The sequence below is a fragment of the Sus scrofa genome, chromosome 4, assembly GCF_054392235.1.
Source record: "Sus scrofa isolate SSC_HxYL_T2T_F1_AM1 chromosome 4, Sscrofa_HxYL_maternal_Yorkshire_Landrace_v2.0, whole genome shotgun sequence".
In the NCBI taxonomy this organism is placed as follows: Eukaryota; Metazoa; Chordata; class Mammalia; order Artiodactyla; family Suidae; genus Sus; species Sus scrofa.
The window spans coordinates 81,961,371-81,975,269 of record NC_139386.1 but is presented as its reverse complement, the minus strand read 5'-3'; the positions used below and the strand labels follow the sequence as shown (position 1 = coordinate 81,975,269).

Sequence of the window (13,899 nt, the reverse complement as noted above, 5' to 3'; positions counted from 1 at the left end):
TCCCAGTGACATGGGGCAAAGAAAGGTATGCAATTTTAATCCTGCATTTTCTTAACCCCAGAAAGACTGATGGCTTTTCAGGCACTGGCTGCTGTCTCTTCTGTGATCTGTTCCCAGCCTCTGCCGGTTCTGCTGGGCACCGCTGGCCTCTCCTGGCTACTCCGGGGGCGCTGTGACATGAAAGGCAGAACTCACACTCTTCTTCACATCCCGGCCAGGCGGCCTCTCAATGCTGCTCCTGCCACGTGGTCAGGCAGCCATGTGGGGCAGCTGGGAGATGAGCTGTCGCCATGTCAGCATCGTTTCCTTTCAGGTCTCCTCCTTGCTCCTTTCCAGTGTTCCCTCTGAAGCCAGAACTACACGATTCAGAACCCCCTTCCCAATAAGCTCTGGCTGCAAGTCTGCCCACGCAAGTTGGCTGCATGAAAGACCGCTGCAGATCCTTCATTGCCAGAGGCAGCATGGCCAGACCCGAGCGCAACATAAGGTTCACCAGGGGTTTCCAAGCAAACTCCTACATCAGGGTCTTGTAGACAAGTGTCACAAAGTCTCATGACAGCCACCAGCTCTGTACCTAAGGTGGCTGTGACCCTACCAATCCCAGACCTTCAGTAGCAGCCCTCCCAAACTTCGTCAAGCTCTAAATCTAGTTTAAACTCCTTCATCTTGGAATATTAAAAGAGGTTGTTTTCTAAGGTCAATCCAGACAGATACAGGGGAATATACCATAAAGACAAATCTGGATCTGACTCTCTGATCCTCTCCAACCTGGCGGGCGGCCGTGACCACCTCAGTGCCAGGGCAGTGAGAGCCTGGACACGTCAGCTGCGTGACGCCCCCACCCCTGACTTGAAGAAATGAGCATCACTGTGCCTGAGGTTCCCTTCTCAACATGATTTCAACACCTCTCCCAGCAGTTCATCCTTCCAAACCCAGTGCTACTCGCAAATCCCCAGATCCCAGAGGGGCTAAAAAATCTAACCAAAGAAAATTTGTAATTCATTTATTTTGGCAGAATCACAGGAAATATGTTTAGCGATGGATCCAATAAGAGTTACAACAGGAACAATCTGGCCAAAATTATCTGTGCAGCTGTAAGGACCCGAGATTCTAGGTTCAATACCAGCTCTTAGCAGTTTTCTAGGGTGACTGCCTAAAGCCTGGATGTAATGCCAACATTACACATAAATTAGGTGTCCAGACACCCTAGATCACAGGTAGACAGTGGCCTGGAACCTGCGAAGTTTCACTGGAACACAGCCACACCCGTTCATTTCTATCGTATCTCTCTTGATTCAACAGTACAGCTGAACAGCCTGGACAGACATTTACCCACAAAGACTGGGATATTCACAACGAGGCCCTTTATAGAAACTCTGCCAGCCAACCTCTACAGTGTGACCTGCAGTCCCCCCGCACCCCCAAACCTGAAGGATCAGAAAGGGTCCTCTTTTACATCTTGTTGACATCCACACAGATGATAAAGCTGCTGACATCTTAACTAAAGACAGCAGCGATCATGGTATCCTTTACCTCAAGGCCCTCAAAGTGAAGGCAGGCTTATTCTGAAACATCCCTGATGCAATGAAATCATTAGTATTATTGAGCCTTGACCACTGAGCAGGATCTTTTAATCCTCTGTGTGAGAATATAAGAAGTGCCACTTCTGCCACCACAGATTCTGTCTGCCCCGTGGAAAAGCACCTGCCCAGGGGCTGCGGCCACGGGAGCAGAAGGAACTACTTCTTTCATGATGAACTATTTCTCCTTGAAAATGACCATCAGACTCACTCAGACATTTTCTCAAAAATGATGAGCATTCTGTCTGAACAGGTGACAGAATTTGTTACTGCTGATTAAGAAGCAGCTAAAGCCTCGCACACTGAAGGATTTACTGGGTCCCTCTGCACTGCCGGGGGTGGGTGCTGGGACTACTCCACCCCAAGGCTCTGCAGTGGTGCCTGCAGGACAGCACAGCGGAGGGAGGAGCCAATGCAGGTCATGAGGCACATCCATGCCACTCAGCCAGTCCCAGGGCATGGACGTCACTGAGGCCATGATGACTGGACACCGAAGTGGAGGCCTTAACTACCACGTGCTACTAGGGTCCCTCCTGCCACTGACCCCCCCCCCCATTGGGGGGGGGCTGCTGCTCATACGGACTCGGGGGACAGGTGTGCCTACACAGAGAGGGCACAGGAGCGTTCCTAGAGGTCAGACTCGGGGGACAGGTGTGCCCACACAGAGAAGGCACAGGAACGTTCCCAGAGGTATCTCCTGGAACCATGTGTCTAGCCACAAAATCTACTAGAGGAAGGACCAAGAAGGGCAGTTTCTTCAGGTTAAGAAGCAAAAGTCAGCTAATCTATTTCCCAAGGTAAAACGTGGAGCGGGTAAGAGAAGGGAGCTGTGAAGACCGACAGAGCCAAGAGGCTGGGTACAGAAAGCGACCAAGGTGGTCACCCCTCTCCCAGGGCCCTAGCATGTAACACGCTTGGATAAAGGTAGTTAACCTCCGCTGTCAGCATCTAAGTGACAGTGCCTCAGGAGGCTGAGTCTGTGCAGGAGGTGCCGGGCATCAGGAAGTTCTTGGGGCGTCTGAACAGTGACGGAGGGGGAGCATCTCCCAGGTAAGGGGGACGCGAGCAGGATGTTCTGGAAGGGGGTGTGTCCGGTGGGCCACTGTCTTGCCCCTGCTCAGCCTCTGCAGGACTCCCATGGGTACTTGTTCCCAGAAGCCCCTTTATACCTTCGGCTCTGCCAGTGGAGAGCATGTACCTGAGGTCTGGGAAGCAGGAGAGCAGCCAGGTTTCCCAGAGGCCGACTCAGGCAGCTTCCTGTGGAGACCAGAACCCCGGTGCTGCGCTGCGGGCCTCCCAGGCGCCACCAAGCCATCAGCTCTGGAGGGTGTGGCCGCGGCACTCAGTGCTCTCCTGGTCTTCAGCAGGGCCTCCCTTGACCGAAGCAGGGATCCCCCACGTTCCGTGAACCTGGCCTGGGGCTTAACTCCTCTAAGAGCCTCCAATCCCTCCAGGAAACAGAGCAAGGTTCAAGTGTGCCTCCGTCTATGAGCACTACACACAGTCCCAGGAGACTGTTAAAGGGACAGGAACCCGCTTAGGTTAAACTCATAATGCGTATCCCTATGAGCACAGTCCCTTGTAAGAATTAATGATGGAACCAATAGATAATGTTCTAGAAGTTGTTTATTAGGCCACAAAACCTCTCAATAAATTTTAATGAGTAGAAATACTGAAGACCGTTTTCTCTGATCAAGGCAGTAACATCAGATAGTAACAATAACAGAAACGCAAAAACCTCAGCACTGCATAAAACCTGGAACTTTAACATTATCTTTTGAATCACAGAGCAAATAACTGGAATTGTAGTATCAAGAAAACAACATCCAGGAAGGAGCTAGCTAGCTCCATTCTAGAATTGAGCCTTTACTAACTGCTGCTCGGGGGAAAGCGTTCTTTTATACATACACACATGATTTTCAAAGATGAAAATAAGTAATTTTCAAACGAAGAATTTAGGGGGGAAAATTACAAATAAACTAAAAGGAGAAAGAAGATCCTGAAAACATGTGAAATTTGCAAAAATTATTTCTTTGGAGATCCAAGATACTAATCCATTTTAAAAAGTCATCCTAATAGAGTTACACAGCCTATTTTTTTTTTTAATGTTTGTAAGAAACTCTATTTTAAAGAGTTTTTATTTCATAAACTCTCGTTATATTTACCTGCGGTAAATGAGTAAATGAAAGTACTATGATTATGCGCACAATGAAAATCAGAATCACCAAGATTTTACTTTTATGATTACAAACTGAAGTTAATTCTTACCTTTCTGCTATTTGACTCTCAAGATGTTTAACTCTTTCTAATAACTCTTTCTCAACAGCTTCTCTTTCCAAGTTAAATTCTTTCAGGGCAGCCTCAATGTCTGCTGCTTTTGCCTTTTCGCAATTAAGCTTCTGAATTAGCAGTTCTCTATCCTGTTCCTGTCGAATGACAAACTCCTCTTTGTCTTTCTCAAGCTTCTGGATGATAGCTTCGTACTTCTCCTCTTGTTGGATGATTTTCTCATCTTTTTGTTTTTCAAGAGCACTCAGTTCTGAGTCCAACTTCCTCTGCAGTTCAGATAACTCTTCTCTCAGGCTTTTTTCTATTTCCAATGCATGGTGATGCAATGACGTCACTTTGCTCAATTCTGCTCTCAGCATAGTAGATTCCCCTTCGTGCCTAGTGATTAACTCTGAAATGCACTCATCCTTTTCAATTGTCATCAAAGTTCTCAGCTCTGCCAAGCCCACCTGATAATGTTCATTATGATCTTGAATCTTCTGGTTTAGTTTACTTATCTCTGATCTCAAGTATTCTGTCTCTTGTTCAAGGAGAGATTTCAGGGTCTCCTTCTGTTGGGCTCTGCTTTCCTCCAGCAATAGTTTTATTTCGTCAGTTTCTGCTTCCTTCAAGGCAAGCTCAACCTCTAACTTACACCTCATGTCCGACAAATCAGAAACCTTGAGTTTTAACTCCTGAAGCTGCTGTTCTCTCTCCTGGATGACTGCAGCATGAGAGTTTTGCACCTGCTCCAGTCTCTGCTGGTTCTCCTTCTCCAGCTTCTCAAGGCACACCCTGTGGTCGGCCAGGGACCTCTCCAGCTCCTGAGTGTGCCTGGCCTGCAGCGTGTCCTCCAGCTCCTTCAGGTGGCTCTGCTCCGAGCGCTGGAGCTCCGCCCTCAGCAGCTGCATCCTGGCCTCATGCTCCTCGCGCAGCCTCTCTAAGTCCTCCAGCGCCATCTCCCGGGACTGCTTCAGCCTCTCGATCTCACCATGCTGCGTGCGCAGGAGCCCTTCCATCGCCAGCAGCTTCTGATCCTTCTCATTCTGCAGGCCGACCACCACTTCTTTCTCGTGTTTAACCAAAGCGAATTCGTTATCTTTATTTTGTAAAACCTCCTCAAGGCATGCTAAGTCTCCTTTCAGCTGTGTGATTCTGTTTTCACTTTCTTCACTCTCCTTTACCAGGGCAGCAAGTCTGCCTTCATAGTCACTTTTTAAAGACTGTAGCTCTCTTTGATGGTTTTCATTTAGTGTTATTTCCAAAGAATGTTTTACCTTTTCAATAATGTTTCTTATTTCAACTGCTGTACACTTTAACGAATTTGAGAAATCACCCTGTTCTTTCTGTACAAATGTGCGGAAGTGGCAAAGGTCCTCCTTGATGGTTTGTATACTGAGGTGCGAGTCGTGGGCAGTGACTCGGCACTTCTCCAGCTGGACGCTGAGAGACGCCCGGCCGCCCGCGTCCTCCTGACCACACGTATTTGTATCCTGCATCCGCCTGCTGTCTATCGCATTGATGACTGATGAGTAAAGAGACTCCACCATCATTTCTGGACTTTGAGGATCACTGATAGGATTGGGAGATGATAGATTTTCTTCTATTACAAACTCATTCACAGCAGACATAAAATCCGATTCGGGACTCTCTGCTAAGGAATCCAAGTCTAATGAAGCTTGGTGAAGAGTTTGCTCTATGTTTGGGTGGGGGATGGTTTCAAAATCAAATGTATGTGCATCGATGCTATCTGGGGACAGCTCTTCTAAGGGACAGACTGCAGGACATAAGGGGTCCTGAACATCGAGTGGCGGAGGAGTTCTGGGTGAGGTAGTAGTTGTCATTCCTGTCGCACTTTCTACCCGGGGCGAGGAGGCCGACTGGGGGGTCGTCTGACTCACGGACGCCTGGAAAAGAAAGGGACAGGCTTACCAACCTGCAGGGACATGGGCGTTTACACTAAGGGCGACCCACCTCTAAGAACTCGATTTGCCTTTTGTTCACTCAGTAGATCTGTAATGGTCTGCGACATCTCATCCAAACTTTGTGCTGCCTTCACCAAGTTATGCAGAGCAAGTGCGTGCTGGTGCAGAGGTTCAAAGTCACAAAGTAAGGGCACCCTGAAACAGTGCAATCCAATTAGACTGCTGACTTCTCAATGAAAAATGGAGAACTACCACCAAATATTTTCATCCATCTCAAAAGTAACTACGGCATTATCATCTCCCTTCAACTGAGAGCAGGAATAGCTTAAGACTAAGTTATATCACTACAGAGACAAACCAGAAGTCTCCCACAGCATATGCAACGTCAGATCACCACTAGAAAAAATGAATTTCATGTCAGGCATTAATTTCCTTATCTTCATTTTATGATCATTTCTGTACCCCCCAGAAAATTCCAAAAGCAGCCCCAGAAGGGCCAGTCTACCATAAAACACTTCCCTACTGTGGCATCTCCTACCCCACAAGGACTGTGAGACTCCCCACAGCTCCAGAACAAGGAACTCATCACAAGGCAGTAACTCCAGTTAAAAATACCACTGACACCTACCTGAGAAACGGCTGAACTTCAGAAGGACAAAATGATTGCAGAAACTGTAAATCTTTTAATGAAATATCTGGAAGTTCACAGTCAAACTTTCTAGGCTTCTGTGTCTATATGAAAAAAAAATTTATCAAAAAATATACAGAACAAGTTTATAAATGGATAATTATAACCGAATTTAATATAACAAACAAAATGCTTCAAATGATCTACTCACACTTAAGAAACAGAATAAAATAAAATAAAAATGAAGGGCTACTTGGTGAGGACCCCAGGACACACACACCACTTCCGTCAGTCTGAAATAACCTGGACGTCTATACTGCTGGTGATCAACTGCTTCTCTGCTCCTAGCATCTTCAGATGGGAATTCTGCCCTTCCCACCATCGCTGAAGGAACCCATATGTCTCACTATTACGCAGGCTTTTTCCAAATTTCCACTCATGGCAGCATATGGTGGTAAGACTACCCTAGTCTTGTATCTGTCCCCATCACCTGCTAGAGTGCTGTGTTGTTTTCATGTAGTAAAATCACTTTTTCTTTTGTCTTTTTGCCTTTTCTAGGGCTGCTCCCATGGCATATGAAGGTTCCCAGGCTAGGGGTCTAATTGGAGCTATAGCCACCGGCCTATGCCAGAGCCACAGCAATGCGGGATCAGAGCCCCGTCTGCAACCTACACCACAGCTCACAGCAACGCCGGATTCTTAACCCACTGAGCAAGGCCAGGGATCGAACCCGCAACCTCATGGTTCCTAGTCGGATTCGTTAACCACTGTGCCACGAAGGGAACTCCAAAAAATCACTTTTTCTTATACAAAACTTCCTTCTGTGCCCTTCACTTCTTCTTTTCATTACATTTTCCAAAATACAAAGTCTTAGTCATGAGGAGTTCCCATCGTGGCTCAGTGGAAATGAATCTGACTAGCATCCATGAGAACACAGGTTCAATCCCTGGCCTCTCTTAAGGATCCGGCAGTGCCATCAGCTGTGGTATAGGTCTCAGACGTGGCTCAGATCTGGCGTTGCTGTAGCTGTGGTATAGGCTGGAGGCTACAGCTCCGATTCGCCCCCTAGCCTGCGAATTTCTATGTGCCACGGGCGCAGCCTTAAAAAGACCCAAAAAAGGCGGGGGGGGGGGGTCATGGTCAATTTTAGCTTCTTAAAAAAAAGCATCTTCTGTTTCTCTATAATGTTGCCAAGAAATGCACCTCTACAGATATGTCCAACTTTCTCAATCATAACTGATGCAGATTTAGTGCTGCTGAGACCCTCATCATTCAGCAGGGTTCCGAGATGAAGGAATGTGGGGACTCCTGCTGATTATAACACTCATTTGCAGACACACAAAAATACATACATTTAAAGCCCTAAGGAACCATACAGTACACAAACACATTCAACAGTTTAGCAGTGTGCCTGAGGAGAAGACAAAGCATTTCCAGCATTTCTCTGCCCACAGAATCATTTTTCTTATGCAAAAAACCCAGTGGTCCCCAGACCACCGTGGTTGGTGTCAGCTGCTCTCACCTGTCTACACTCTAGTGGGGGCGGTGGGCGATTCCCACCCATCTCAACAGTGGGAACTAACCTCCCGACCCCATGTAGTTAAAGACTCCTGAGCCAAAACTCCAATTAAAAATCAAGTGAAGGCTTTTATAGCCAAATACATTTTTATGTTGACCAAAAAAAAAAAAAAACCTGTTTCTGATAAATGTCTCTACTTGTAAAATAAAGGTTTGAGCACATACAGGATTTAGTCAGGTTAGGAAATAAATACATACACAAAAGGACGGGGGCCAGGAGTCCAAGCCCCTAAAGAGACGATTTCTCAAAAAAGACTTCCCTGTGTAAAGAAATTAACAATACAGTTATTTTACAATCCATACGTGCTACATTCATATCTATGAAATAAAAATAGCATCTTTCTTAAACAAAGAATACTTACTAAATAATTTCCCAAAGGATTCCCTTTTTGACTTTTCGGCCTCATATAATCGCTTCCCGTCTCTGACTAAAGCACCAGCCCACTAAGGAGAGGAGAGCTTACGTTAATATCACACACCAGGCCGAGGAGGCTCAGACACAATTCCAACAGCCCACAAGCTGCTCACCTCCCTGTAGTGTTGAATGAACATTTTCCTCCTGACCACCTCCACAACAGCGAGGCAGTACATCTGAGGGACTGTACTCAGAGCCTCAACAATCCTGACTCTTTCCAAGAGCTCCATAACCAGGCGGAGCAAAGCCTGCAACTTCTCCCCGTCCTGATCAGCGTGAAGCATCACAAAGCAACACCACCTACAGAACGAAACCAAGAGCACAAACTCCATCCAAACCATGCAACCCCATGTTACCCAATCAATGACATCTTTCAGCAGTGATAACATTACTCCATCACTTGGGAAGAAGTAAACACATCAGCTCTCAAGGCCCCAAACTGGACACACGAATCACTTACTTCAGTCTGACATGAAGGTTATTTGCTAGTTCTTGTTTGGCAGTGGTACACTTCTGTTTAATATCCAACAGTTTTCTATGATTTTGCAACATAATCATCAACTGATTTGCATGACTCAGGCACAAATCAGGTAATACAGATGCATCCTTCAAGTTTTCAGCTCTCATCTGGTTAGCTAAAAATCCCTTTGAGAGAAAATATTTTAATGGATATTAACTTTCATGAAAAAACACACGCTCATCTAAGAGGAAAATCTTTATGTTAGACATGAACTGTTCTACTTTCAAATAAGATTTTAAAATCTCCTACTTTCCTCAATGTAGTAGATGTGTGCACAGCAAAAGAGAGTTTTTAAGACACTTATGCTCATCTAATTCCGTTTCACTTTCAGAGGAAGGAGAAAAAAAAGAGACCCAGCAAGTTAAAGCAAATGTATCTAAGGACACAGCAGGCAAATCAGAAGCAGCAGGTGCTTCTCCTCTCTCAGCTCCTAAACCCGTCAGGCAGAGCATGACTGAACACACAGGGGGTCCTGGCCAAGGCCAGGAACAGTAACAATAGGTTTCATCTAACCAGTGGTACTCAATACATCACCTGGCCTTGCACGATTCATCAAAAAGCCCTTCCTCTCGCCAGTGTTTCTGGGCTACTGTACTCTGCCCCACTGGTCTGTGCTCATCTCCTCAGAACGATGACTCAGAGTACATGTGATTATTTCATAGGAAAAATAATGAAGACTTGGTTCTTAGCTATCCTTATTTATTTTCATAGGTGAACTGTGCATCTTTGTGTTGGGTAGGGATTGTGTTTAGGCTATAGATTAATTCAGACAGACATGCCAAACCCAACAGCAATCACACAAAAAGACATCATGATGAGACATCTTGCTAAGTATGATATTGTATTTACAGGTCTCCCTCCTCGACTTACTACACAATTAAATGTTACACGAGTTTCAGGGTCGCACATCCATCTCACTGTCACACTTGCTACTGTGGATAACGATTGCTGTGGGTACTCAACCTCGGGACTGGCAAAGAACAGCACGTGTGTCTTCTCACTTTCTGGTAGTTCTCTTCCCCCCTTCCTGTTTCCTGGTTTTCTAAATGTCACGAAAATATGTACTAAAATGGTTCAATATCTGAAATTTAAAAAGTAATTTCATATCTTAATTTTCTTCCAATGTGCTGCATGCTTAACCATGGCTATGCTTTTTCTATAATTTACTCTCTTAAAAAGAAAACTTACTGCTTTAATCTCCTTTGATAAAGTCTTAATAAGTTTTCAATACTTTTTACTGAGTTCAAGAAAAATAGAGAATCAATCCACAATTCATGTAGTTCAAGCCAAATGCAGGAGAAATACAAAGAAAGCCACACTTTGCCAGACAGTCCAACTGAAGGCAAAGTGCTACAAATAAATCACTAACAGCCTAGAATTCGCTATCAAGAGAAAATATCCTTCAGAAACACTGGTGACTTAAAGAGATTTTTTTAAGCAACAAAAACTGAATTTGTCATTAAAAGGAAATACTAAAGGATATTTTAATGTAGACTAGACTTCAATACACCAAGGACACATATTACTTTAAAGAAATACACTTAATACATTCTATTATGACCATGTTGAACTTATTCCAAGAATAAGGATGGTCCAGGATTAGAAACAGAATGTAACTTTCTTAATCTGATAATGGGTTTCTATTAAACCAATAAGAAGAAAAAAACTATTACAAAATTATAATGATGAAATGTTGACCATTTGCTACAGACCAGGAATTAAACAAGGACCCCCACTCTCACGGCTCTGGGGCTCCATTCAGCACAAATACAAGAGAGAGAAATACAGTTCACCATAAGGTGGCTGGTTCCAAAACCAAGAGAGAGAAAAAGAGAATCTGGTAATTACAAGACGAATTCAATTAGTTATCTATAAAAGCGCTACACACATTTTAAACGTTTAGAAAGCACATGGCGAGGTGACACACACTGCCCTCCCGACAGCATACTGCATCTCCTCAGCCACGCAAGGGACCTAAGACATCTGTGCCTACCAAGATGATTATTCAGATGTTCTAATGAAAGAACACAAATAGAGGAAAAAATACTGGCAGGGAAAATTAAGCCAGAAAAGCGTGTGTTAGTGCCAAGATTGTCAAAGTCCTCTCTTTGACTTACAGGCTGTTCTCAGAGTACCAGACAGTGAAGGAGGCTGAACTGCAGTCACCACAAGGGGAGACCAGCTCTCCACACCACTGATAACCTTCTGGTTAGACATCTACTTTGATGACAGAGTTCTTGGAGCACAGCATTTAAATCAGACCTAAGAACCCGAGTACTAGTAAATTCTTTAAGATCTATTTATTTTCTTCCCCGAGGCGGCACAGGAGGGACTCAGGCCCTCCCCAACCTGGCTGTCGGCCTACACATGCCCTCCCCTGCTGTCACAGCTCTCAGTCCACCTTCCAGCTGTCATCCACAGCAACCTCAGCTCCCTTTATTTTCTCAAACCTGAACCTGAACCACAGGCCTGCTTCTTTGTTACCTGGAATCTGGGGCTCTGCACTAAGAATACTCATGAAGGAAGTGAAAACACAAGTGCACAGAAAGCTGATACTGCATGTAAGCTTGTCTAGAAGAACTGCAAATTCCTCTGCCCAGGGAGTTGGCAATAAGCACCTGAGCGAGCTCTTTCTGTTCGTTGACGAGTCGCCCACAGCTGGCGATCATCTGGTCCAGGGCGTACAGCCGGTCTTCCAGCCCTTTGATGGCTTTCATGTTCTGATTATCGAGATTGGCGATAGTTTGACGACATTCTGCTATAAAGGGTCGAATAATCCGTGGATCAAGCTGAAAGGAAACGGATATGAACAAAATTTCCAGCAAACAGTTTAAAAATATACTTCACCGTATTTTGATACACAGCTTCAAAGAAAAGCAGTAATAGTTGAAAATATAGAACAAACCCACTCCTGGACATGTATCTGGACAAAACTTTCATTGAAAAAGATAAATGCAACTGTATGTTCACTGTAGCACCAGGCACAATAGCCAAGACATGGAAACAACCTAAATGTCCACCCATTTAGGATGAACGGATTAAGAAGAGGTGGTACATATACACAATGGAATACTACTCAGCGATAAAAAAACAAAAGGCCATTTGCAACAACATGGATGCAACTAGAGATTCTCATACTACGTGAATTAAGTCAAAAAGAGAAAAATACCATATTATCACTTATATCTGGAATCCAAAATATGGCATAGATGAACCTATCTATGAAACAGAAACAGACTCACAGACATGGAGAACAGACTTGTGGTTGCCAAGGAGGAGAGAGGAGGGAATGGGATGGACAGAGAATTTGGGATTAGTAGATGCAAACTATTACATTTAGAATGGATAAGCAATGAGGTCCTGCTCTATAGCACAGGGAACTATATCCAATCTCTTGGGATAGAACATGATAGAAGATAATATGAGAAAAAGAATGCATGTACATGTATGACTGGGTCACTTGGCTGTACAGGAGAAATTGGTACAACATTATAAATCAACTATAATAAAAATTTTTTAAAAAGAATTACAGAACTCAAGAAATATATATATATGTAAGAAAAGAAACTGCATTGCTAACATCATAAAAAAAGTTAACTCAGACATTACTTAACACAGGCAGTACTTGCTTCGCACGATAACTAAGACAAGTGCATATGTGAACATTTTCTCATTTTTGTGGTAAGTACAATGGGCACATATTTCCAAAGTACTTACTAGTTGAAAATTATCAGGGTGATGAAAGGCTAAAAAAGACAACTAAAATAGAGTCAAATTTTCAACCTGGGCAAAATTACAACTACATATAAAGCACGGCACTGACTTAAGGCAGGAAAAAACCAACCCCAAGCATGGCTTCTGATCATAATGTTTCTGTATGTTCTAATCCACCGAAAGTAGACTAGAGCTACCCAGACAAGCAAGTCAGAACACTGTGAGAGTCACTCAATTCTGTGGATATAAATTACCGTAACTTTTCATTATTAAGCCAGAAGAGGACCATGGTTTTCTTTCTCTTGTCATATAAAGTAAATAAAACTTAGTGCTTTGCTAGATTTCATTTAGGAACCATGCAAACACAAAGCCAACTGCAAGCTTTCAAAAGGAGGTTCTCATGGTCTAGAAGCTCTGTTTCTCTGACTCACGGGAATTATAAAAAAGGACACCGTCAGGTGGCTGATTGCCCACAATCATAGATGGACTTTTTAGCCTACTAAAATGTCAATAGTTTAGGGAGTTCCCATAGTGGCTCAGCAGTAATGAACCAGACCAATATCCATGAGGATGCAGGTTCAATCCCTGGCCTTGTTTGGTGAGTTAAGGATCCGGTGTTGCCATGAGCTGTGGGTAGGGTGCAGACACGGCTGGGATCCTGCATTGCTGTGGCTGTGGTGTACATCTGGCAGCTGTAGCTCTGATTCCATCCCTAGCCTGGGAACTTAAATATGCCCCAAGTGCAGCCCCAAAAAGCAAAAAAAAAAAAAAAAAGAAAAAAAAAATCTCAGGTGGATGCAGTATCTAAAATTTTTCTTTTAAACACCAGAAAGCAGTTCCCTCTGAGGGGTGCCCATTAGAAAAACGCGAATGAGGGTTTCCTGGGAGATAGAAAGTCCAATGTATCTTTCGTTGCAAGTTGGTTACTCTGTGAATTAACCACTCAAGACTTGTGTATTTCACCAAATACACACTTTTCTCAGTGTAAAAATTTAACTGTTAAAAAACGAAGTAGTATCATTAATATTTTTTCCCAAAAAGCTTGAAAGTTCTATAGCATCTGTAAATATGATCATATGAAGCATTAACAAGTTAATGTAAGTAATAGGGCAGGTCAGAGTTAGTCAAATACTTTTCACCTATTTCCTTTAATTTAGAGAATACTCAGTACCCAAGGCACAAAAACGAAAACCAGCAAGACTGTTTGAGTTTTGCCTAACAGAGGATAGAGTCTAACTACAGGAACAAATTAAAGGATAGGAGATATTAAA

The 13,899-nt window shown here is 44.0% G+C and overlaps 1 protein-coding gene across 9 annotated transcripts in view; it reads right to left on the bottom strand.

Annotated features, from left to right (window-relative positions):
• RB1CC1 (RB1 inducible coiled-coil 1) overlaps positions 1-13,899 on the bottom strand; it is a 55,171-nt gene that overhangs the window by 16,290 nt on the left and 24,982 nt on the right. For all 9 annotated transcript variants that reach the window (XR_014843827.1, XR_014843828.1, XM_021089370.2 and 6 more), the window contains 8 exons: positions 11,533-11,703; positions 8,855-9,039; positions 8,508-8,694; positions 8,342-8,423; positions 8,178-8,239; positions 6,402-6,505; positions 5,842-5,968; positions 3,849-5,755 (listed from right to left, as the gene is read on the bottom strand). Coding sequence is in view for 7 of the 9 variants with exons in the window: in XM_021089370.2 (XP_020945029.2) it covers positions 3,849-5,755; positions 5,842-5,968; positions 6,402-6,505; positions 8,178-8,239; positions 8,342-8,423; positions 8,508-8,694; positions 8,855-9,039; positions 11,533-11,703 (2,825 nt within the window). In the remaining 2 variants the exon portion in view is untranslated. The remainder of the gene's footprint in view (positions 1-3,848; positions 5,756-5,841; positions 5,969-6,401; positions 6,506-8,177; positions 8,240-8,341; positions 8,424-8,507; positions 8,695-8,854; positions 9,040-11,532; positions 11,704-13,899) is intronic.